A 26,385-nucleotide genomic window follows, 5' to 3' on the forward strand; every position below is an offset into this window, starting at 1 on the left:
CTGACCACTTTCTCAGGGATGTCTCCCAGCAAAAACTCTGCTCGTGAGAAGACACAACTCAGGACACTTGGAAGAGTGTGGCCCTCAGGAAGAGATGAGGTGGCTTCTTTCAGGAGCAGCCTTGATTTGATTTCTGAAACAAACCACCCAAACTCTTGGAGAAAGCTCTTTCCAAGTCGAGGGACTCCTCAAGACCTCCAGGAAGGCTCCAGGAATGGCATTGAGTCCTCAGCATTAACCATGTGCTGAGGGGACAGGAGTCACAGGGTTATTTTTCAGTGGACTTATTCTCCATTCATTGCTCCAGTTCTTCTTCAAGTGGATTCAACTGAATGGCTTTTCCCTCCCAAAGAAAAAAAATCCCCATTTTTTTCCCCAGATTTTGTTGGTGGTCCTCCCAAATCTCCTCTATTCCACCAGGCAGTCCTTGATTTCCTCTTCTGGAAATTGTTTTCAGTGTTTACCATGACCTGGCAACATAAATGAGTCCCAGGGATCCACTGGGATCATCCTTTACAGATCTTTCCCTACATAAACACAGTGATTTGGAGGCTGACATGCAGGATTCCCCCTTCTTGAGTTACCATGTTCTTAAAATATGGACTTTTTTCATCTCTGGAGATGGGCCAGCAAGTCCCAGTTTTAACCTAGGGTTTTAAATGTGTCCTTCCTTGTTACCCAGAAAATCCTCAGCCAACAGCAGGCGGTGAATCTGTTTAACTGCATTTATCTGTATCCATACACAGGTTTGCGCAGTCACAAATCTCTGGAGTATTAAAGGATCCAGACTTTTCCTAGCTGATAATTTATTGAAGCAGCATCTTAGCATAACGCCATGGCTTGTACAGTTATTGGTTCTGGCAGGGTTTGCTCTCTAACAGCCTGATCTGCTTTCTATTGAACACGAATGGAATTGACTGTAGGACAGCGGTGTATTTTTTAAGAGCACAGCCTCACACTCCAAGTGTCCCAGAGCACTCAATAAAGTAATGAGTTGGGCTTTGGAAGGAAGCAGAAGTGCCAGCTCAGCTAGGCTTATGCTTTACACATTTGGGAGTTTGGTTTTTCTTTTTATTTCTTTTTATTTTTTCACCTGTCAGTGCTAGGTTTCCCCCTGTGTATTTCTGTGATGAAGTGCCATGGGAGCACAGCCTCGTCGGACAAAGGATTCCCACCAGAGATGGGGAGGATGATCCCACCTCTGCTGTTTTCCCTGCAGGGTGTGCATCAGTTTTCCTCCCTCCCCACTTTTCCTAGTGCTGCAATGCAGTGTCAGCGTTGGTTGCCAGCCCAAGCCCTAGCACAGAGCCTGACTCTCTCTCAACCACATTCTCCTGGCTCTGGGGAGCAGCAGGAAAACACTTGGCCCCTCTTGGAGCTGCTGCAGTCTGCCTGCCTGCTCCAGGAGAGAAGGAAAGGCTGGAGCTGCAAGGAGGGGTAAAGTTTCCTTTGCTCTCTGTGCCCATGGTGTTGTTGCTGGCAAGGTGAGAAAGAGCAAAAGTTAAACCCAGGCTCTAGTCAGTGTCTCCTGTGGGGGTTGTTGGCAAAAAAAATCCACCACAAAACAACCAAAAACTAACAAAAAAATTAAAATAACAAAAAAAACCCCTCCAGTTATTTTCCTAATGGTGAAGAGGAACCCAGTTTTCTCAGAGGATCTGGGTGAATCTGGTGTCTGTGGGGTATGGCCTCACCACCCTGAACTTTTGCTCGGAGCCTTGGCCTGCACTCAGCTCATTTACAAAAAAGAAACCCACGCAAGACACCAGGCTTGAATACCTCTGCAGTGGCAGGCACTGGGCCATGGCTCTGAGCTCATCTCCTGTGCCACTGTGCTCGCTTCAGGTTTCCCTGGAATACCATGAAAATTCACAAACCATTCCCAGCCTTGGAGACACAGCTCAGATGAGCAGCCCATGATCTGTGGTTTACTGCATTAGTCAGACATGGGATATCACCAGAGATCTTTCCTGAGCTTGGGGACCACACCAGAGCCTTTGCCAAATGCTGATCCAGGTTCATCCTCTCTTGGGATCACCCCTCACTTCCAACACCTCTCTTCTCCAGGACAGGTGGAAGTTTGAAGGATGAGTATGACTTTGAACACAAAATCTGTGAGAGCCATGCTGGGTGAGACCAATGATCAGTGGGGCTTGTAAAAAATAGTGCAGAATCATGGAATTATTCAGGTTGGAAGAGGCCTCTAAGATCATTGATTCTGACCATTAACCCAGTGCTGACAGGGCACCACTAAACCATCCCTAAGCACCACATTTATGCATTTTTTAAAACCCTTCCAGGGATGGTGATTCCACCTCTTTCCTGGGCAGATGCCAGTGGGAAGAATAAAGCAGGAAGGAGTGAGTATAAAGTAATCCCATCTGTGATGCTCACTGCTTACATCCAGCAGTTGCTGACTGAGGGATAATTATTTTTCTCTGATTTGGAGCTGTTTCTGAAAAAACCTGTTCTATAACCATGGATCGATTGTGCCTCTGTGAATCTGTTTAATCCCTCCTGGGACCCTCCAAAACCTTTGGTCTCCAGGGTTTGATGTGGGAATGAGTCAGTGTTAAACTGTTGTGCTGCTCAGGATGTCTCCAGCTCACCTCCCACCTTCCTCGCCTGTTAGTTTTGGATTTTTTGATTTTTTTTTTGGGAGGGGGTTTAATAACAGGGGATGAAAACTTCATGGAAAACCGGATTTCAGATGGGGCTTGGTCTTGTCCACATGTAAGTGATGAAAAAAGAAGGAGAACCTCATGAGAAACTGTGCAAAGTGTTTTACTTGGCCTAAACAGGAGATGAACTGGGAACAAAAATTCCATTTTTTTTTCCTTGTAAACATTAAGACAAAAAAGGGAAAAGCAAAGGTAAAGGAGTTCTGTTGTACTGCTTGTTGCCATGGCTACTGTATCATCCAGAGTATCCAGGAGGCACACTGGATTTCGTTCCTTCTCCAACTTTTTCATTCAGTTTGATTTTTTTCTTATTTTTTTAATGAATAGGCAATAGGAGGGGGAATGCAGGCAGGGAGGACACTAATTGTTCTTGCCAATGCTTTGAGCACAAAAATGTTCTGAGGCTGCTGATGAGATAATTGTCTCTTGTAACTTGTGAGGTCTCCCAGACCTTTCTGGTTTCTAAGACAAGTAACAAAATTCTCTTCAGAGCTTCTCTGGAACAACATCTTCCATCATCAATTACTTTGGAGGGAGCCAGAGGTGCTCATGTCAGTGCATCTTGAGAAAAGTGGAATCAGCATCCATAACCTTTTTTCTTTTATTTCCTGAGTATTTTTTGAATCAAGTGATATTTGGGGGAGATAATGTAGAATTGGATAGAATAATGTTCCTTTTCCACTCCAAACACCTTGACTTTTTCAAACAGACTTCTTAAAAGGTGACAGAGGGTTCTAAACTGAGGGCAAGGACCCATCTTCTGGCATCTCATCTTTCCATGTAATTTTTTGTTCAGATTTTTTGAGTGCCAGTGATTTGGCAATACCAGAACCATGAAGGGTTCAGGAAGGCTACTCTGCAGTGTTGCTCTTTATTGTTAATTTTCTAACACTAATCCAGGCTTATGTTGAAATAATTGATCAGTGATGAAACCTCTTCTCTTGGGATGCTGTACAATATCACACAATAATACAATATTTTAAAATTATGAGAACAATGTCTCACTAACCTGATTGTTATTGGCCAAGCCAAATAACAGAAAAAGTGTAATTACAGCAGAATTATATTGCAATTAAAATGTAATTATACTGTGGTTTGGTTTTTTCCTCAATCAATAATTATTTCTGTTGATATAATAAGAACATTAACTGCATGAGTGAGTGGTTTGTGTTGGCTCTCTGGTGTCCCTGTGCTACCTGAATTGAATGTACAGCACTGCAGTGACATTTACAGTATTTATTCTCAGCCACACCACGAAACACTCAGTCACTTCTTCCCCGAGACACGAGGGGGTGTGTGCACGTGTGTGCACATATGTGAAGCACTGATACATGCAATACATCCCATAATTACCAATTATGTTATTGCATTAACGCAAAATTCAATTGCGATATTAATACATATCGTAATGGAGTATAATTACATTGCATTTGTATTTGTGGTATTAAAGCGTGTCAGAGAACACACTTATCATAATTACACTGCAATTGCTCTTTAACAGGAGTGGAATTACAGTCACCATATTATGAAATATGACAGTGTTACCTTTATATATTATTTGTGCTAAAGTAAAATTTAGAGGGCTTTGTAATCAGTATCGGCTGAAGAAGATAAGTATCTTCCAACAATATCAGAAAACAGATCCAGAGTGAGCTCTAGAAAAGGGCCCTGGCTCAACAACATTTTTGGCATTAGTCCTGAAGTGACATCTGGATCCCTGATTTGAGGTCCAGTTTCTGTCTCCCCATGAATTGTCTTCACTGAGCAGTGCTGCTGAGGAATTTGCCCATGGATAAATTTGTCCATGGGAACTTATGCCCTTCCCAAAGACATGGGGACAGCAGTGATCCAAAAATGTTCCCCTGGAAGCTCCTCTGTCAGGGCAGGACTTCCTGAGACACTTTGTACCATAGCAGCTTTGTCCAAAATCACTCCCTGCTGCAGATTCCCATTGCTTCCCATAGAAAGGCCAAGGAATCGTGAGGGTACAGCTGAGATTTACATCTCTGTCTTTTAGGCATCCAAGGATGGATTAAATCACTCATTCTGAATATTTAATGGAAGGTGTTCCTGTCCATGGCAGGGGGTTGGAGTGAGATGATCTTGAAGGTCCTTTCCAATTCAAACCATCCATGATTCTGTCATCTTCCAGGTGGTCCTGCCTACATCTTAAGCATCAAAACCCAGTAGTTAAAGTGGGAGTGAAAAACAAATCCCCATCTTCTCAAGTCTTGGGCAACTTGTGTATTTTCCCTTGAAAAAGCTTCAGATAAAATGCACAGTATCTGTCTCCATTGTGGTTCAACCCGCAAGTTACAGTGGCACAATCTACTTGATCTTCTCCTTCTGGCCCTGGGATCTTCCTGGGTCATTCCTTAGCCTGGAGACGGTGGTTTGCAGGCAAGGTGAGGGTGATGAGCAGAGAGGTGAGGATGTACACAAATATTTACATCCACTCTTCTGCTCCTGTTTGGTGATCCTTGGCAGGGAGAAGTTCATAATTTTCTGCAGATTCATCTCCCAAAGTCAAATGTAGGACTCTTCTAATGAATATCCACTGCCATCATTGTTTATTTGCTGAACTAAAATCTCAGTTTCCCGAGGAATGTGTGCACCCTTAGAGCTTGGTCTGCCAGGGTGGAAACAAACAACCTGAACCAACATTTACTTTCTGCAGTATTTATGATTCACCAAAACAATTGCTCTTGGCAATCTTGCAAGGCAGGAACTTTATTTCAGTAAAAATTATTTGGACAAATACACTGTGATGTAGGCTCGGGCAAGAAATGTGTCTGAGTGTGTGGGCTTCTTGCAGGATATTCAAGGAGCTCTGAGCAGAGGAGGATGAATCAGGATGAATGAGCCAGAGAAAAATCAAGAAGATGCATAAAAGAGGTCTTTACAGCTGCATGAAAACAATATGTAGGCATTCAGCTCAGGAATAAAGAGATGGATTCCTGGCCCCACTGACGTCACTGAGGCTTCTTGGAGCCAGTGAATAACTTTGGATCTATGTCAAAGACGGATGGTCCTTATTTCCAGAGAAAATGGCTACAAACTGTACAAGTTCCCACACCACTTGAGTTCCATGTCCAACTTCACTGATTCTCAGAGGCATCCTGAGGCCTCAAGATTTTAACTCTGGGGTTGCTGAGCTCCTTCACTTTATTCTCATTCCGCACCTATTGTTTCACCAGTGACAGATCTTTAAAATTCAAGTCTTATTTTTTCCCTCTTTGTCTAGCCTGGTTTTTAACCAGCTTTTGGAGATTTTTGGATTAATATTGAGAATCATCATCATTTGAGCCATTTAAAAAATGTATAAAATGCCACAAATCAGACATCAGGGCGTCAGCAGTTCCCATGGGCACAGAGCAATAAAGGAGCCTTATGCCAGAGGCAGACTGAGTTGGTGAGATCTCTATCCTGTCCTAAATATTCTGAGGAATTCATAGGTGTGGGGTATATTCAGGGTGATGTGCTCATCTCAACTTGGCTCAAACTGAGAATACAAAATAGAGGGATTGTGATGGGTGGGAGAGTTGATGTCTGCAGCTATATTTAAAGCACAGCTGATCTTCCACCTTCTAAAAGTCCCGTTTCCATTCATCTGTCTCCCCACACTGATGCTAAATGCCTTCAAGTCCCATTTGTTTTTCTGGGATCTCATTCAATTCAGCTCCTTCCTGAGCCTGTGAAGTGAGGCAGCATTTCTGCCTGGTTGGTTTTTAATTGGAATTAGTTTCCAATCGATCAGATCTCCTAAATCATAATCTCAAAAGGTGCTGATGCTGTTTAATGTCGGTTTGTATGTCTTTACCCTAACTGGGAACTCATGAAGGTGGATAAAACGTTGCAGAAGAGCTGGCCATTCATTCCAGTTTCCATTAGACCGAGACTGGATCTGTAACATTTTGGTGGGAATGAAACAATAGGATGGATTCCCCATCCCTGGAAGTGTTGAAGGACAGGTTGGATGGGACTCTGAGCTATCTGGTCTAGTGGAAATGTCCCTGCCCATGGCAGGGAGTGGAATGAGATGATCTTGAAGGTCCCTTCCAACCCAAACCATTCTGTGATGACATGAAAACAAAGAAATGTAAAACATGGACCCTGCAATGACACAGTGACCCTCACGTTGTGCTGCTCACTCTTGGTCCATGGGAGAAATTGCTGCTGAGCTTTTTTACAAGGTCAGCCCTCCAAGTTCATTGGTCTTTCCCTCAAGCAGGATGTGCTGGCAAAGCTTTTGGTAGAGTTGGATCCAATCAAAGTCTGCAAGCCTTTCCAACAAAGGGGTCACAAACTGTGTTTTCTCCCTGGAACTTTGCTCTGCTGTAAAATCTGCTGCTGACTTGTACCTTCATTACCTGGGTTATACAATCTACTCCAGGATCCAGGAACGGCAGGGACTGTGGAACAGCAGTGTAGCAGTAGGAGCTGTTTGCCACAGCCTGTGCCCAGGATTGCTGCTCTTTCCCTGCGGCAGGTAGAACGCAGGAAACAAATAAGAATTTCACTCAGTCTTCTTAAGAGTGAGTGGGCAGACAGGACCATTTTCACCAGGGTCCTTCTGACTGGTGTGGACCTGAAACAGCACCATTTCTGCCTGAAATAGCACGCCACAGGCAGAGACATTTTGTTTTTGCTAAAACCAAACAGAGTTGCTAAGAAACGAATATTGCAGAGATGGAAATCCACAAAAGGTTTGACAGTTGCCGAATGGTGCGCGGCTTGGCAAACGTGGCCGAGCAGCCAGCCAGGAGGAGACAGACAATTCCATGGTGCTTCCAGCAGGAAACCCATTAGTTGTTCTTCTCATCTTGTCTCCATCAAGCAGGTTGCTGATGGGGACTGAAAAAAGAGGAGAAGAGGGACAGGGCCCCGTGAACACAGAATTGTGGAATGGTTTGGGTTGGAAGGAACCTTCAAAATCATCCAGTCCCGACCCCCTGCCATGGGCAGGGACACCTTCCACTATCCCAGGCTGCTCCAAGCCTCATCCAACCTTGCTCTGGACACTCTGAGGGATGGGGCAGCCACAGCTTCTCTGGGCACCCTGTGCCAGGGCCTCAGCAACCTCACAAGGAAAAATTTCTTTTTAATCTCTAATTTAAATTGTCCTTTTTCAGTTTAAAACCACAGCCCCTTGTCGTGTCCCTGTCTGCTCATGTAAAAAGTCCCTCTCCCTTCTTTTTACAAGCTCCCTTAAGGCACTGGGGGGCTGTGTTGAGGTATCTCCAGAGTCTTCTCTTTTCTGACTGGTCTGAACAGCCCCAGCTCTCTCAGCCTGTCTTCAAGGAGAGGTGCTCTGACCATCTTGTGGCCCTTCATGAAGTCATTTGTGTGTCTCCACAAGTGGTGGCTCTTTTCTAGACTCTGCTCCTGGGGCCCCATCATGATGAGGATCAGTGACTGTTGGTGCACCTTTCCCAGGGTGTGGGGACATCTCCTTATGTCTGAGCCGCTGTGGAGCCTTTGGAGGCAGTGATCCCTTGCAGCCACAGAGAACTCAGGGTTTTGACCTGCACCATGTCCCACATTAGGCAGTCAAATTTCAGCTGCCTCAATTCCCTGTGCTGGAGAACAGATCTTACATAATTTCCTCCTCAGATGGCAAATGACAAATACTCTGCACCCTAAAGGTGACGTTCATCATGTTCGTGACTCTGTGCATGGCATTTCTCCCTGAACGATGCTTAGAGAGCAGTTTGGGTGAAAAAAAATCCCAGAAATATGAGACATTCGAGGGATTGCTGTCCCCTACTGGGGCACAATGTGTGGTTTAGAGCTGGAGAAACCAGGTATCAACATCACCTGAAAGAGCTGAAGGGCCATCCCTGCTCTCCAGCGCACTGCTGGTGTTGTTAGGTGTGCTCTTCAGGAAGGTGGGGCTGGGGGAAAAAGATGCGAAATACTAAAATAGAAGATAGAAGCAAAGAAAACCAAGGCTGAGCCAATCCTGGCTAATAAAGGATGCCGGGAGTTGGTGTTAATTTGTGTCTGATTTAAAGTGCTTGGTGGGTGGAGAGAGAACAGCCCACAAGAGGCAGCTGGGCTCCTTTTCCATCCCCCAGCCCTGCTGTTGGAGCGGCGTGGTGGGGGAAAGAGGAGCGCACAATCAGGCGATTCATCCCCACGCTGTCGCACTTTGCAAAGGCAAAGGAGAAGGAGAAGGAGGGAGAGGGGAAAAAAGCACGGATCCAGTTCTCATGAAAAGCACTGGCAGCAAACTTTATGCTCCTGCTCCTCTAACCAGGATCTACCTGCTCTACCCACGTTTATCAGCTTTTTGTGAGTTACCAAAGGGCAGCCCTGACAAAAAAAAAAATTGGATTAATGCTTTTCCTCACCTTGCTCTTTGGGTCAGGATTGCTGAGGGTTGAGTGGAGTGCTCTGATCTGCTGTTGGCACTGTCAGGGGTTACAGTCTACTCCAAAAGTTGATGATTTATGTGCAGGGAAGGGTAAGACAAGGAAAAGGCCCTCCACTGATGTGTTTCCAATGCAAAAGTCTACCTGATCCCACAGAGGTGACACCTGGATTTGCTCCCCAGAGGGAGATCAGAGAGCTAAGGCTGCCCCGAGGGGCTGTGGACTCCCCATTCCTGTAGGGATTCCAGACCAGCTGAACAGCGATCTCATTGACATGGTCTAGCAGAGGGTTGGACTGACGGCAGGGGGTGGGAACTGGATGGTCTTTAAGGCCCCTTCCAACCCATACCATTCCATGATTTCATGACTTTTATGATTGTCTGATCTCCCCCATCCCTCAGTTCCTGCACTGACAGCTGAGGGAACACCACCTTTTGCTGTTCATGACCAAGCACTCCCTCTGAGGCTCCAGGAATATCTGAGGGATTACAGGCAGGCACGAGAGTGGTCCCGTGATCATCCAGACCATCTAATTATTTCCACGCTCCCCGGTGAAGCTTTGGCCCAAGTTGGTGCCAGGACACATGGTGGCAGATGGCTGAGCCAAGGGACTCTCCTGCAGCTCTGGGGGATGAGGCCAGCCCCTCTCAGAGGGAAGGAGGGCTGGGCTGTGTCCACAAGCTGTGCCATGCCTGGTCCCAGAGCCAAAACACAGCCCTGCTCCGTATCCTTCAGCAGCAGAGACTGTAGCCTGTGGAGACAGACAGCAAAAGGGCAAATTAGCATTGATTTGGCATGTGGATTCCTGTTCTTCAGGAACTAAAGGAGGGCCATCTGCTCATTGTGTCTGGCACGAGGTGGGGGCTTGCATTCCCAACCACGCTGTGCTGGATTCCAGCCTGGCACTACATGTGGAGATGCCCCTGCCCCTCCAGGGGTTGTCCTGGGAGACTGGAAACTTCCACTGTGCTGGGTCAGTCTATCCTGTGGACAAAAAAGGCACCAGTCCTCCCCTCCTGGCACCTTCCTCATCATTCCTACATGTCCTGGCTCACTGAGGCAGGTTCCTGTGCTGCACAGGTGGGTTTGTCATTGCAGGGCTGCTCGGGAACACCTGGGGTTGAGGTTTCCCTTAAACACTGCTGGGTTGGAAGCAGGAAGAAGAACCTCAAAATCTTTTTCTGGAGGAAATGGGGCAAGAAGAATTGCCAGCATATGGCTTTGTAGCTGAATTTCCCTCCAAGGTCTTGGGTCTTGTGTAGTAACCTAAATTTAAGCCCTCTTGCCTGCAGACCTCCAGCTCTCCAGTCCTGTCTTCCAGTCCTCTGAGCCAGAAGTAAATACTCATACAAATAAAGGAGCGTGTAAAAATCCCAGATTCTGCTGTCATCCCTATGATGAAGCATCACCCAAGCCCTCCTCAGAATAAATATAAACTGTCCTCCTTCAGCCCTTCATCTTCATCAAGGCTGCACACAGACAGCTCACTAACCCCAGCCCCGAACCAGCACATCCTCAGCGCTGCACAAATCACTCCATAATGTCCTCCATCATCTCCTACGATTGAACAAAGCCAAGGAAAGTGAGAACCAAGGAGGAACTTTGCTTCCCAATAACCCCCCTGCCTGCCCCTCACCAGTAATCTTCTCTCCCACGTCACATTGCTCAAGGGTTCCTGGAGAGAGGACTGGAAAGGGGAACAGAGTACATCTGTCTCGTTTATGCAAATCCTGAACTGCTTGTCATGAGACTGATGGATGAGATGCGAGGAATAATCCAGCTTGTTAACGCCTGTGCTGTGATTGCATCCCTCTGCCAGCCTCTCTGCATTCCAGCATCCTAGGGCTCGTTACAGGGGAGCCTGGAAGGCAGTTTCTGCCCCGAGGAGCCTGTGAGGAAATGGGGAGCACAGCAGGCAGGATCCTTTGCTGTCCAGCAGGGTTAGCTCAGGCCCGGCCCGGCGTGGGGATGAGCATGACACTGCAGAGGGATTTAGGTCAGGGCAGATCACCATCCATCCCAAGGGCTGCTTTCCCACAGAGTGGAGTGGGAGGATGGATCAGGCCAACCCATTTTAGGAGGGGGTTTTAACAACGTGGATGTGATTTGTGGCACTCTTTTTAGTTTCAGGCTCTGTAGATGGTTTGACAGTGTGAGCATAATTTTGTGGTTTAATATAATATCCCTGCACCTTTCTACAGTAAGGTAGAAATGGTTGAAAGAAATGAATGAATGGTTATTTAGGGAAGAATGGTTATTTAGGGAAGTAGTAAGAGACATAGAATGATAGAATTATGGAATCATAGGGTGGAGTGGTTTTGGAAGAGATTTTCAAAGATCATCTATTCCACTCCCCTGGTTTCATGGGCAGCAGCACAGTGGGGCTTGGTTTGAAAGGGACCCTGAAGGGCTGCAAAACCTCTGCCATGGGCAGGGACACCTTCCACAAGACCAGGTTGTTCAAAGTCCCACCCAACCTGGCCTTAAACATTTCCAGGTTTGGGACAGCCACAGCTTCTCTGAGCAACCTCCGCCAGAGCCTCACCACCCTTATTATAAAAAATTCCTTCCTCATATCCAACCTGTACCTGCCCTCCTTGAGTTTAAAGCCACTGTCTCCTGTCCTGCTTCCACAGGCCTTGGCAGGAAGCATCTCTCCTTCTTTCTTACAAGCCTTCTGTATATTTTGAAAGGCTGCAACGAGTCTGCCTGGATCCTTCTCTTCTGCAGGCTGAACAACCCCATCTCTCCCAGCCTGTCTGCACAGCAGAGGGGCTCCAGCCCTCAGATCATTTTTTGGATGCCCTCCTCTGCATCCCTCAGCTCCATGCCTTCCTTGTGCTGAGTGATCCAGCACTGAGGTCTCACCACAGGGGCAGAATCCCCTTCCTCACCCTGCTGGCCACTGTTCTTTTGAAGCATCCCAGGATCTGGTTGATTTTCTGGGCTGCAATCTCACACTGCCAGCTTGTGTCCAACCTCTCATCCACCGGTATCCTCAAATCCTCCTCCTCAGGGATGCTTTTCATCCATCATCCCCCAGTCTATATTGAAACTGGGGATCACCCCAATCCAGGGCTACCCAAATTCATTTGCATGAAAGGCTGAAGGAAAAGCACAGAAAGAGCCACCCTGAGACTGGCAGCTGCTCCCAGACCATCCTGCTCAAGAGCAATGGATTGGCCTCTCCTCCACACATTCTTTGTCACCCTTTTCTGCCTTTAGCCTCCACAGCATCCTGTGGCAATGAGGTCCCAGATTGAATTATGAGCTGTGTGAAAAACTACTTCCTCTAGTTTGTGCTCAGGCTTTGGGGTCAGTGAGGATGGCTCCCTGCATCACCAGCCCTAATTCACTTCTGCTCCCCACGTCCCTCGAGGACCTCGGGGAGAAGGTGCTGCAGGAACACACATATTTATCATTCTTCTGCTTTGCAACTGCAGGCTGCAGACTTATGCTGCTCCAAGGTCATGGCTGGATTCAAAGCCATGGAAACTTGGGGCTCCAAAAGGGATTTGCTTTGTCTCTGTTTCTCTCCACCTTCAGGGGCTGTGCTCAACTTGGTAGAAAGGTTGCACCACCCTGCTCAAGCTCAGATATTTCTGACACCTCCATGACTCTGGGAAGTTCCCATTTGCCTACTTTATTGTGGTACTAGAGATTCCAAAGCCCCTCATTTCAGACCCTGTGGAAGCAGATGGAATCTCTCCCATCACTAAAGTGGTCCTGGAATTCAAGTTATTTTGTGGTCCTCACTCGATGGACAGTGTAAGTAAGGCCAGTAAAAGATGGTCACAGTTCTGGTTTTACTAAAAGGACCTGTATTCTAAATGTCTTTTGTAGGCACAGCCTGAATCTCCATCTTCCTACTGCTGGAAAATTGCAAATCTGAGCAATAGGATCTCACGGTACTTCTGTGTGCAATTTAATGACGTCCTCACTGGGCATTGGAAACTGAATGCCTAAAATTACAAGCTGAATTCCTGTTGTCAGAAGGGAAATGTTCCCAATCCAGTTTTAACTTTGCTGAGACAGCAGCATTCAAAAACAGCATGGTGCACCTTCAGGGTTGATGTAAAATTGGACTCTGATGCAGTCTTTCCATCTTTTCCCAGCTGCCTCCTAGGAAATTCATCCCCATCACTGGGGGAGTGTAAACATTGTTTGTCTGGTGGGGGAACCTGAGGCACGGTCATTCAAAGTCATGGAAGGAGCCAGAAGAAGAACTCACATTACATTTTCCATGCACTGGAGCTGGTCAGAGGCCTCTGGCCATCTCCTGCTGCTGTCTCCCCAGCCAGATACGAGCTGGAGAGCAGCAAAGTGGGAATCTCCTTTCCTGGTGCTTGGAGAAGCACTAGGAATTGGGCTTGTGCAGATCCTAGCCCCAAGCTGGTTGCAAAATCAGCTGTTTGGGTCTTTGTCTCCTGTGGTTTCCCTTGGGCAGCCCAGCTCTGAGGTGCCATGAAAAGTTTGGGTTGGGAGGGACCACAAAGATCATCCAGTTCCAAACCTCTGCCATGGGCAGGGACACCTTCCTCCATCCCAGGCTGCTCCAAGCCCCATCCAGCCTGGCATTGGACACTTCCAGGGCTGGGGCAGCCACAGCTTCTCTGGGCAACCTGTGCCAGGGCCTCAGCACCCTCCCGGGGAGGAATTTCTTGCTAAATTTTGGCCTGAAACACTGACACATCACTGCCCACACATCTCAGGACACTTCCTGGTGAGGTTTTGGCCCCTGCCAATAATCCCCACCCCAGACCATGCCAAGGCACGGCTCAGGAGAGAGCATTAGACCCTGTGGAAGGCTGTTCTGGTCCTCAGGGGCCAGAAAAGGAGTCTGAGGATGGGGTTTCTGTGGGATGCAGAAGTGAGCAGCATCAGGACGTGCACCCCAGGAATCCCAAAGCCCAGTTTTAGCTTTGCCTGTGCACATGTCCCCTTGCAAGCCTGAGCCTCATGCACACACATTCAGCCCCTCCCTGAATACCTCCTGTCCCCGGGGGTTCCCACTTAGCTCCCCAGCTAATGCCAGTGCTTTTAACCTCCAGCTGAATTCCCAATCAATCCCATCCCGGTTCCCAGCTCCAATGAGCAGCGATGGAAGCATTTCTGTTCGCTCCTTGGGGTGACCTTGCCCTCAGAATCCCTCTTGTGTAACCCTCATACTCAGGAGCAGGGTGGCAATGTAGGGAAAAACCCCCAAGGGTTGGCTGTGAGCACTGGCAGGCAGGAATAAGAGAATGGGGAAAATGGGATTTTTCTAGGATTTGCTAGTGCAGAATCCATGGTATTTCTTGGTACCACAGATGGGGATGGGTGGGAGTTAGGCCAGGCAGGGAGTATGGGTGATGCTGGCATGGAGGAAAAGCTGATTTTACCAGGATCAGAGGGGTTGTGTATTCCCCTGGGAGTGAGGAAATGCCTGGGAACTCACAGCAGGTTTGCTGTAATCCCACTCCCAATTGGGATTTCAGTCTGCTTTCCTTAAACTGAGGTAAACTGAGGCAGGGTGAGATGTCACATTAGGACCTCCATCAACAACATTTGCCAAGAACCCCCACGTGCTACTGGACTTTGCTGTGCCAGGACTTTCACCCCTGTGAAATCCTTGAGAAGCTCCAAGTCCTGCCAGGGCTCCCAACAGGCAATCCCAAGAGATTGGCACCCATGTAGAGGAAAGCTGGGGACAAAAATAGATGTGGATTGGGATGAGGTGATGCTTACAAGACACCAAGAGCACAGACAACACCTGGCTGAGGCCGTGCTGGAGCCAACAGAGCCTTGAGCCTCCTCTCCTTAGGCAGCCACATCTGGAGCACAGCTGGCCCTCCTGCTTGGCCAGGATTTTCCCTACAGAATTTTGACTGGTTTCTAGATTTTGAGGTCCAGTCTTTGTGCTCAGCTGTCCCCTGATCCCACCCACTGGAAAAAAATCATCCAGAGCAAGGAACTGAGCCTGGCCTTGCAAACCCTGAGAGCTTTAGTTGTGAGCCCATCTATAGGTAGCATCGTCTGGAACAGACACCTTGGTCTTTAAATCTCCTTTTGGGATGAAATCCTGGTTGGTTGGCAATGAATCATCTTCTCCAGCAATCTGCTGGAATTCTTCAGGTCATGGAGCCCCAAAGGAAAGCAGAGGATGCTTCTCACATCCACCTTTTCAGGTGGGAAAGGATTGGCAGAGATGCTTCACTGACAGAGTGCACAAATCCTGGAGCCAGGATTCAAATCCTTGATTGATCCCCATCTGGGCAGTGCTGAAGGAGATCACAGATGGCAGGGTGCAACGAAAGCTCAGGGGCTTTGCAGTTTCCCTTGGGGCTTTCAACTACAATGAGGACACTCCAAAGCTCCTGAGCTTTGGTTGCAGGATAATCCATTTCTAGATATTTCCCATTTCCCAGTCCTCCCTTTTCCCAAATCCCCTCTTCCAGCCTTTGAAAGTTGAAATAGGATCGGGATCCTGACCCGCAAGCCAATTTCCATCAGAATCAAACATTTCCCACCCTGTTCATGCTGTTCTGCAGGCTGTCCCTTATCTGCTGGGATCTGCCCTGCAGGTGCCTTTCCTGCTTGGAGCTGGGAGAAATTTGGGATGAAGGATGCTGGTGTGTGTATATACAGAATTTATGAACATGGCAGGCAGGTGAGATTTTGGCTTTTTCTGCACTCAGGAGATTCAGAAAGAGGCAGGGAGTAGCACATCAGTCTCTGCAGAGATGGAGCAAATATTCCAGGATGTGAGGGGGCCATGCAGAAATCTGTGGTTTGAAAGTGATGCAGTTGTTTGGGTTGGAAGAGACCTTAAATATCATCTAATTTCACCCCTCTGCCATGGGGAGAGATGCCTTTCCCTTGCTCAAAGCCCTCAGACCTAGCCTCGAACACTTCCAGGGATGGAAAATGGACCGTAAAAAAACAATACTAAGGAAAAACCCTGATTTTGAGCACTGATTTTATGGAAGAGGTGCTGCTCCAGGACCTGTCCAAGCTCCCTGGATGCCTTCCAGGGTTAACTCCTGTCCCTGCAGCCCAGCAGAGCCACTGCAGCCAAACAACACTCAGGTCTGAGCCTGTCTTGACTCCTCTCTGAGCTGTCAGCTCACAGATGCCACCGTGTTTTTCCAGGCATTTCCACTCTGCTTTGCTCCCTCACAAAAAAAATCAAAATTTCCAAGCTGTTGCAGTTTTTTTTTTCTCTCTGCTCACAGTTCCTTTCGAATAAGGACAGAACAAATTCCTTTCCTGTGTTTTCTCAGAGTGGCAAGGGACTTTCCAGGGCCAGGCATTTTTCTGCCTGAGGCAAAAGGGATATTTAGTGTGATATCTGGGGACCTTCTTACAGGGAAATGGGAAGCCCCAGGAAAAGAGGATTAGCTTGGTGAGAGTGGTTTTCACCCTGCTGTGGTGTCAGCCATGCACCAAGGTCAGAGAAGGAAAAGCAGAGGGAAGTAAATCTTGGCCAGTGGCACATCTGGAGCCTGTGGGCAGAGAAAGGGGAGTTGGAACTGCTGAGCCAGTGGGAACAGATCGGGAGAGGGTGTTGGGAATGCTCCTACAGGCAGCACTGGGGAAGGATGCCCTTCCTGCAGTCATCTTGAATTTTTTCCCCCTTTTATTTCTTTTTTAATATATATTTTTTTTCCCATGGAGTGTTTGTGTGCCTGTGGGTTTGTGTGCACGGCTAAGAGTGCCCTCCATTGGCCACATCCAGGCTGCTGCTCCAGGAGCGCCGCCAGCACAGGCTGGGAAGGTGCTGGGTGCTCCACCAGGGATGTCACCTTTCCCTGGTGAGAGGACTGTGCCATGCAGGGACTTTGGGCAGCAGGACACGCCAGCATGCTGCAGGCTCCTCCTGCCCGGGCAGAGCTGAATTCTCTGGGATGAGCTGCAGAACTGGACACGCCACTTTGGGGGTGCCCATCTTGGTGGGATGGGGTGAATCGGGCTATTCAGGCAGAGGGTGAAGGCTGCTGTGGGTAAAATCGGGGATGCCCTGATCCCTGCTCACACATCCCACCCTGCCTGGCTCCCCAGGGTGGCTGTGGGTGTGCAGAACTTGTGCAGGAATCAAGCAGCGTGAGGGCAAAATCCAGCCTCTGACCTGGATCATTCCTGAAGGAAGGCAGGGCCCACCATGGTGCTGTGTGAGCAGAGCTTGGACTTGGTGACCTTGGAGATCTCTTCCAACCTTAATAATTTGATGATTCCATGGCTTGCAGGCTCCAAAATTCCCTGGGATCAGTGAAAACTGGATGCTTAAACCCTCTGGGCTCCAAAATTCCCTGGGATCAGTGAAAACCGGATGCCTAAACCCTCTGGGCTCCAAAATTCCCTGGGATCAGTGAAAACTGGATGCCTAAAACCCCTGGGCAGCCCAGGTGTATCTGTGATTTAGTCCTTGCCTGGTTTTGATTTGAGCTGTGAAGGTCTGTCCCAGTGGATTTCTGACCCAGTGGGTCCAGAGTGGGGTGGCAAATACTCAGCAAAGAGGAATAAAAACTTTCCCAGGGCTGTGCTCAGCTGTGTGAGGATGCAGGAGCCTCACTGGTGGCTCACAGCTCTTCATAATCTCCTTCTTTGTCACACCTGACATCTTGGGACAAGGTAACCAAGGCAGAAGGACAGTTCAGACCAAGCTTTTCAGCCTCTTTCTGTGCGTTTCTTGGGATGAGAAAACATTTTTGCCAGGGACATATGCACAAAGGCAACAATATTTTGGTTTGTCCTTGAGAAATGCAGGCAAAGGACAGCCCAAGGTGCTCCAATGTCACCTGCTGTCCCCAGGCTTTGCTCTGCCAGACCCATCTCCCAGGCAGAGATGGAAGGGAAGGTCTGGGGAGGTGTTGTGTGCTCCAAGTTGGAGCCAAAGGATGGGACCAGGCAGGGATGTCTTCCATCACTCAAAATTCCAGAAACAGCCAGGCTACCTAGACACTGACTCTGGCAAAAACCATGGGAGTGTGGGTAAATTTGACTGTGTGCCATAGAAACGTGACCTCCACCACTGCAATAAGCTGTTTTTCACTCATTTAATATCACTTCCCCAGCTGCAGGCTGTAGCCTGTGGTTATATGCCCGCCTTGGGGATTTTTTGGGATGGAAATGTAGGAGATGGATCTCTGCTGACGTGCACCAGCCACTCAGGTGCCTGTTGCATCTTCCCTCCTTGCCAAGTCCAACACCTGTTGAGCCAAAGATCCAGGTCTGGAGAGGGTTTTGCCCATCCATTCCTGCTCTGAGTAAAGATTCCCACTTCAGCAGGGATTAGTTAAAAGAGAAAAAAAAATATGTTTATGCTCCTTATGGTGAAACCTTCCAGATGGGACTGCACTGAGGGGAAATCAATTGTGAGCCTTAACAACCATAACAGGTCTGATTAAAGTTTGTTGGCTTTCATGGTGCTTTTCCCAGACAGGGGCAGTGAGGGGGAATTTGTTTTGTGCTCACCACATCCTCAGACAGAAGCAGGTCTGTGGTCAGCGTGAGAAAAATCGGGTTTGTGGCGAGCAAGAGGCCTGGGCTGAATCCCAGGCACTGAAGTCACCATTAGGGACTGGATTTCAAAACAAACCCTGTCTCCTCATCATCTGGTTGCTATGGAGGCACTGCTGGCTCCTGCTTCCAACCAGGAAAGGCAGGTTTCTGGTCTGGACCAGAGGTTAAGATGACAAGAAAGATGGAGATACTATTTACAAAAGCATGGAGAGACAGAGCAAGGGGGATTGGCTTCCCACTGCCAGAGGGCAGGTTGAGATTGGATATTGGGAAGAAATTCTTTACTCAGAGGGTGCTGAGGCCCTGCACACGCTGCCCAGAGAGATTCCAGATTCCCCATCCCTGGAAGGAATGGCCAGGTTGGACAGGGCTTGGAGCAGCCTGGGGTAGTGGATGGTGTCCCTGCCCATGAGAGAGAGTTGGACAAAATTATCTTTAAGGTCCCTTCCAGCCCAACCCGCTCTGTGATTCTGTGATCCTTGTGGGTCCCTTCTAACTCAATATATTCCATAATTCTGAGATCCCTGGCTGGCTCATCAGGGTGAAGATCAGGCAGAGTTTGGATTTGCAAACAGAATGAGCTTTTCCAGCACTGCCCTAAGAGAGCCAGTGGCCCCTCTCAGAGTCTCAGATAAAGCAAGAGCCTTTCAGCTCCCAAATCTGATATTTGAAATATTCACAGTCCTATTTAGCAACCCCTCCTGCCTATAAATTTCCTAATCAGGAAATTTGTAAGATGTTTGGTGGATGCCTGTGTCTTTTGCAAGCAAGACCAGGTTTTCATCCCCTTTTCACTCCTGAATTCTGGCCCCAGAGGCAGGCAGGAGCCTGGCAAGGGGAGATTTGCACTGTAGACTGCAAACCAGCCAGGAGTGGGGATCTGACTTGTAAAAAATTTAAGTCCAAATGCATTTGGACTCCATGCTGATTAGTGTCAGGTCTAACACACACTCAGGAATGTGGTGGCAGGGGCTGCAGTGATTTGAAGCTGGGATGAAACACAGTTTGCAAACAGCAGGTTCTGACTTCCGAGCTCCCTAACCTTTTCCTGCCCAAAAGAAAAGGCTCTGGCAGAAGAAGGGAGATGCAGATACAGAGCAGGGAGAGGAACTGAGTGAACGTGGAGGTGCATTTAGCTTCTCATCTCTTCCCAGATTCACAGGCTGGTCTGTGGGCTTCTCATCTCTTGTTTTTCTGTCTCCCCTGGGGCTGGGATTAGCTGCCTGAACTGTGGATTTGCTTGGAATTTGTATGTCTGAGGTGGAAGCTCCCTCTGTTTGCAGTCTGGGAAGGAAGGACTGGCATGAGGTGGGAGATGGCAGCACTGGGGACAGCAGTGGGGCTGGGGCTGGATCAGTGGCTGCAATGGAAACGAGTTTTCCCTCCTCCCTGGATGCTGATGCCCCCTTCCACAGTCCCTCACCCTAATTCCTTCCCGGCAGTGCCACCCTGATCACGGGAAACACATCCCAGATGATCTGAAGTATTTGGAGGGTTCGCCCCTCCGGAATTGGGCTGTTTGCATGTCAATGAGCATTGCTTTCACTACGAACTGCAAAGTCTCCCGAAATGACTTGATAGGGGGAAATCTTCCTTCCAGACTCCCCTTTGTCCTTTGGAAATGGGGCAGCAGATCTGTTTTGGAGGCAGCAAGTGCTGCAGGGTCAGGAGGAGCCTCACCCAAGGGGAAACGCCCGATTTTCTCTATCTGGGGTGAGCTCAGAGGGAAAGAAGGGAAAAAGCTGGAAAGATGGGAGGGAAAGGCTATGTGATCAGCAGTGAAGAAGTCCTGCCCCACACTCTGAGGGTCTGCCCCTCCTGCAGCTGTTAACAGAGCCCCTCCCCAAATTTGGGGGTGGACAGCTGTGGGAGGGAGTACAAGATAAGGAAAGTCCTGCTACTCATTTCCCCTTCTCGCTTCTCTCCTGGAAAGAGAGGAGATGGAGGGAAGGGACCATAGGAGAGTCTTTTGTTGGGGTAAGGAAGAGGGAGATGTACACATGGGGGGGAGCGGGGCTGAAGGAGGAATCTGTGCCACAGAAGGTTGCAGGGAATGCATCCTTAGGGCATTGCAGGGTGGATTCTACTTTGGATGAAGGGTTTTGGGGGCTGAGGGAGGTCCTGGCACTGGCACAGAGGGCTCTCACTCTGAAGATGCTCTAAGCCTGGCTACAGAAGCACAGGCTTTGGGGTGTCCTGCACTCAGGGGTGAAAGGAGAGGTGGGTGCCTGATGTGGGAAAACATGAAATCTGTCTCTGTTGTCCTTTTCTGCTCCTGTACGGGGTGTACAGCTCCATCCATTTTCCTGTCTGGCCTCAGGGTTACACCAGAGCTGGGCTCCTGAACAACTCCCTTCCCTGCACGGTTTTGGTGGAAGGGAGAGAGAAAAGGAGGGACATTAAGAGGCTAAAAAGCAAGTGCTGGCAGAAGGAAGAGAGGAGGCAGAGCCCAGCTGGCCATGCTGACCTCCAGCCCACCCTCCCCAGGTGCAGCCTGAAGTCTGTGTTGAACCAGCTCCCTTGGGATGGAGAGAGCTGGGGACTCCCTAACCCAGATATCAGCCCTGTTTCCTTTGGGGAGATGGCTCAGATTCACAGTCACGGCTCTGCTCGGCTCAGCAGAGGGATGGATCTGCATGGGCGGGGGGCACAGGGAAGGAAAGCAGGTCACAGCTCACCCCCGGGTGAGTCACAGTTGGGCTCCTCCTGGAGATTGGGACACCCCAGACCAAGCCTGGGGATGTGGACACCCCAAACCAAGCCTGGGGGTGGTGATGTGGGGCTGCATCTTCCCCCCGTGAGAAGTGCCGGGACTGGGGCTGCTGTGTGGGTTCTCAGCCGTGTGAAGGGTTAATAAAACAACAACAACAAACTGCCGCCAAAACGACCGAATCCCAAATCTCTTCTCTTTCTCTCCCCTCCTCCTTCCCGTTTTTTCCAGGTCTTGTTCATGGCCACAGGAGGGAGCTCAAATCCAGACATGGGAGGATCGGCTTGATTTCGGATCCAGAGCCTCTTAAACTCTGCTTTTCCTCTAAGCTGGTCCCTGTTATGTCCAGGATCTGGCACCTGCTTGACATTTACTTTGAGTTCCAGAGGACCAGAGACCTAGGATGAGGAGCATTGGATCCGCCCTGAACCTGCTTTTGGTATCGCCACTCTACTTTGTGTGGACCGTGGTCGCTCTGGACCTGGCACAAACTCCCTGCACCACTTTGGTCCAAGGGAAATTCTTTGGGTATTTCTCCTCCTTCGCCGTCTTCCCGTTGAACTCCTCTCTCTGCTCTTGGATTATCCAGAACCCCGACCCTCGCAGGTACACTTTGTACATGAAGATCCTCAAACCCTCCGGCGTATGTGACCACCAGCACATCCGCACCTACCAGTTCGACTCCTTCCTGGAGTCCACCCGCACCTACCTGGGCATGGAGAGCTTCGACGATGTGTTGAAGCTCTGCGATGGCTCCACCCGCTTTGCCTTCCTCCAGTCCAACAAACAATTCCTGCAGATGAAGCAGACGGCCCCGCCGGGCGTGGACACCTGGCCCATGCGGTGGAAGCCCACCAAAGCTCAGGAGAGGGACTTCTCAGTGGAGTATCTGGTGGTGGGCAACAGGAATCCCAGCAAAGCCGCCTGCCAGATGCTCTGCAAGTGGCTGGACGCCTGCCTGGCCATCAGCAGCAGCTCCCACCCGTGTGGCATCATGCAGACCCCGTGCTCCTGCTCGGGAGGGGAGGTCCTGGATCAGGCCAGCGAGATCCTGGGGTTCACCAGGAAGAAGGAGGATTGCTACAAGGATGGAATTTACCTGGAGAACTGCGTGAGCAGCCCCAAGGACAGCAACGGAGCGGAGTTCCTGGGTGAGTGGAGGGTGGTCAGGGGGTGCTGGGGAGGGAGGGCTGCTTGGGCTCTGCTCTCACGGGTCTCACACTGTCCCCGTCACCTCTGTGTCCGTATCTGTGGATGCCTGGCATGAGAAACCTCATTTCCCAATCGACAGGCGGGTCAGGTAACCCACGAGGCTCTTCATGAGCCTGCGACCGGAATTGCAAATCAGCTGCCCCTAAATATTCCCCAAGTTGTTGGTCGCAATTTGTTCTCGGGGCTTGTTCACTGCTTGTTTCACTCCTGCAGCCTCCGAGCTGCTGAGAGGGAGCTTCTTACCTGAGGGTGAGCAGTTTTCCAAAGTAATTACAGATGTCCTAGAAAAAACAGGATCCAAGCTACCTCCCGAGGCGTATCAACCACTTTTAATTCCTAGGGAAAACTTAATTCTTGGGTCTGGTTCAAGGGGATGGCAACAGAAGGCACTCTCGCCTTGTTCTCTGCTTCGTTTTGCTTCTGGGGGCTTTCAGAAAGAGAACTCATCACGCTGATTGTGTGAGGTTACTTGGGCTCATTCCTCAGATATTTCACTGGGTTTTGACTGTGGTTTTGAGTATGCTGTGGTCTGGAAAGGGACAGGGGAGGTGGGAGAGCCATGAGAAAAAGGGCTGCGAGTCAAGGTGAGATGATCCTGAGGTCTGATCATGTTCTGGGGAGGGAAATGCTCATTCCAGAGATCTGACACGGCCTTGCCCAGCAGAATGGACTCGGGGGGTCTGAAAGTGGAGCCTTTTTCTTACTGCCTGTGTCAGGTCTGCTCCGGGGTGTTTATTCTCAGCTCCCACCAGGTTATGTAAAGCAGAGGTGTGATGCTCAATAGCAGTGCAAGGTGGCAGGGAATGGAGCCTCCAGTTCAGCGAGTCTCAGACTCCCACCTGACCCTCACCTCCAGGTCTCATCTTCTTCAGGTGCTGGACTGAAACGTCCTCTGCCGCCAGCAGAAAGTTGACATCTGTCTGGGTCAGGAATTTGGGGATTTTCCTGGCTTTTCCACCCCCGTTGAGAGTGGGATTTCTCAGGGATGAGGGGAAGAGGCCAGATTTGCTTTTGCAGTAGGCAGGCAGTGACCGGGCACAGATTCAGGCTGTGCAGAGTGATTTTCCTGCAGACTGCAGCCTGGCATTGGCTGAGAGATTAGGGTATGATCAGCTACTCGTGCTTTCCTCAGTGTATTTTGGGAGAGATTTTGTTTCTCACTGGTCTGTGAATCAATACATGAAGGCACAGCCGAGCCATAAATCCTGCAAATTAGTTCTTCAGTCGTGCCTCCCTCCCTGGCCGTGAGCACAAGACTCTCCAGATTTGGGTGGGTTTTTTTCTTTGCAATGCCCTTTTCTCCTGTGTGAACAGCTCTGAGGAGCCTCTCGGAGTTCAGTCATGTGTCATGCCTGGAATTTGCTGATTGGGTGATTTATGCCTTCCACCCAAGCAGTGTGACCTTTCTCACTGCAACCAAAGGTGAAATTTGAAATAAGATTTTCAGCAAATCCTGAAGCATTCAAGCTTAATATTGGTTTTTGTAGGGATCTCTCCTAGTCCAGCTCGAGTGCCTGAATGTTCCCACAAAGTAAATATGAAAGAGGCTCAAGGGTGGCTGAATCAAAATCCTTTTTGGGTGTCAAATATTTGTAGAGCGCAGATAATTTTTCTGCTGGCTGCTCACATCTGCTCCATACTGGAGACAGGGAATTATCATCTTGGCTGGTGGGATGCCATCCACACAGAAACGATGCTTGCAGGGTGCCCGGGCTCTCCATGTGCTGCTCTGTCTGTCACTGTGTCTGTTTTGATTTATGCAAAGGCTTGATCAGGAAGATGGAGGCGAGATCCAATTTGGACAGGGAGTCAGCAATCCCTTAACAGCATCTTGTGGGTGGAATATTTTGATAAGGTTCCTGATTTCCAAGTGCTGATGCTGGTTATTGCAATCATTGCTGTTCCAATTGTATTTGTAGTGTTTTTTTTTTTTTTCCCAACAAGCTTTTAATTTTTTTTTTTCTTTTTATTATTATCATTGCTATTTTTCCCTCCCTGCTGCTTTCTGAGTCATTTGTTGTTTCTGGGCCTGTCTTAACGCTTCCATCTTGGAACAAGTGGAGATGTATGAGTTATACTAATCTACTCTGATGACTTTAAAGACACAAGAAGGAATGTGGAAGGCTCCCTGCCCATGGCAGGGGGCTGGAATGAGATGATCCTTGTGGTCCCTTCCAACTCAAACCATTCTATGAATTGCCAGGTACCCAGATACAATTCTGAAATACGAAAACTGATTTTCCCTAATGTGCCTTTTTATTCCTTGGGTATTTCCAAAGCGAATGGATGGGAGCAGCTCTACAGTGAGATGCTGCAGTGCTTTGGCTCATGGTCTGTGGGTGAGATCCCTGTGACAAGCTTCACTCCAGGAGGATCCCATTGCTCCAGAACTACAGGGACTCTCAAGAAAACAAAACTGACAGCCTGTTTTCACTCAGGGCCAGTGATTTTACACCTGGCTCAGGTGCACAGGGAGGTTTATGATCATTTACTGAGGAACTTCACAAAGAAACTCTGCCAAAGTGACCCTGTCTTATGTAGGGCATCTGTTCTTCAGTGTCTAGAGGAAGGAGAAACTGCTCCACATTTCCTTCCCAGGTTTAGTGAGACTCTCTTTGCACTCACTGTCCCACACAGACATTGCAGAGGGTTCAGCAGGCAGTGGTGAGTTGCAAAAGGATCCCTCAGGTTATCCCTCAGATATTTTGGTCCTGCTGCACGTGGAGCTTGTCCTGGTGATCAGCAAGGCATGTTTGAAATCTTGGGCAGCTTGAACTAGAAATGTATTCCAGGAGAAGACAATTCAACATGGAAACCTTTTTGGCCATTATCAGATCTCCCTTGGCTAATTCAGGAAATGTGGGAAAGAAGGCAGAGGTTTGTTTGTAGGTCCTGATGCTTAGATATAAACTCTTTTTCAGGATGCAGATTGACATTCTTTGAATAGGTTTGGGGGGCAAGGACATGAGTGTGAAGAAGGGAAAACCTCCTGAAATGCTGGGCATTGGTTCTTCACGGTCTGAAAGTGCTGATCACCCTCCCAAATGTGAGCTGGATTCTGTAATTGGAGCTGGAGCTTTAACAGGGGTGTTGATGTGACCCTGTAATGAGAGAAGGTTAAATGTGTGCTTAAGTGCTGTGCTGAGTTAGGCACTTAATGAATGTCTAATTAGTCTTGTCTCCATGTGAGCGTTCCTGGAAGACCATTGCAGTGCTGTCACATTTTGGTGGCCCAAAAAGACAAACATCATCCTCTGGTCCTTCTGCTCTTCATATCCCTACCTGAGAGGGATCCAGGATGCTGACAGCAAAACAAGGCTAAAAGTGTCCCTCAAAATACATTATTTGCTTTTTCATAAATCAGGTGGCTCCAGGGCTGGAAGGGTTTTTATAATGAAGGAATAACTGAAACACAGTAATGCTAGACTGAAGGGCTGGGGATTTTCTTGCCTTTCCTGCTAAATTTTTCCATTCTCTTGCTGTCCCCATTGCTCTGAACAAAATCATATCCCCCTTCCTCACATGTGTTCATCACTTCTGTTTTGTTAGTGGTGTTTCATTTTCCACTTCCAGGTGCTTTTCTGCCTCTGTCACCTTGATTAAGGTGTCTCAGTGATCTCTGTTCGGAGAGGCCTATGAACAAGTTCCTTCTCAACCTCTGCTGCATTAAGTAGGCCGGACTCCATAAATTTGGAGGACACGCCCTCCAAATGTCTCTTGTTGGGAAGTTTTGCTTCATGCTTAGAGTGTTTTGGTCAAAAAACAGCAGGGCTGTGCTTCTGCCTGGATTTGTGGCTGAGTGACTCCTGAGTGGGGTCCCTGGTGTGAAAGAGGAGTCAGAAGCACAGAAATGAGAAATGAATCAATTGCCACCCTCCCTGCTGCAGGAATCGTCTTGTGTGGCACA

General features: G+C 48.7%; 1 protein-coding gene across 16 annotated transcripts in view; it reads left to right on the top strand.

Moving 5' to 3' along the window:
- ADGRB1 (adhesion G protein-coupled receptor B1) overlaps positions 1-26,385 on the top strand; it is a 283,024-nt gene that overhangs the window by 58,442 nt on the left and 198,197 nt on the right. For all 16 annotated transcript variants that reach the window (XM_085572623.1, XM_085572625.1, XM_077781806.2 and 13 more), the window contains one exon: positions 21,498-22,417. In XM_085572623.1, coding sequence (XP_085428749.1) covers positions 21,670-22,417 — 748 coding nt within the window. In that variant the 5' untranslated portion in view covers positions 21,498-21,669. The remainder of the gene's footprint in view (positions 1-21,497; positions 22,418-26,385) is intronic.

Source organism: Lonchura striata, chromosome 2 (assembly GCF_050655825.1).
Source record: "Lonchura striata isolate lonStrDom1 chromosome 2, ASM5065582v1, whole genome shotgun sequence".
NCBI lineage: Eukaryota > Metazoa > Chordata > Aves > Passeriformes > Estrildidae > Lonchura > Lonchura striata.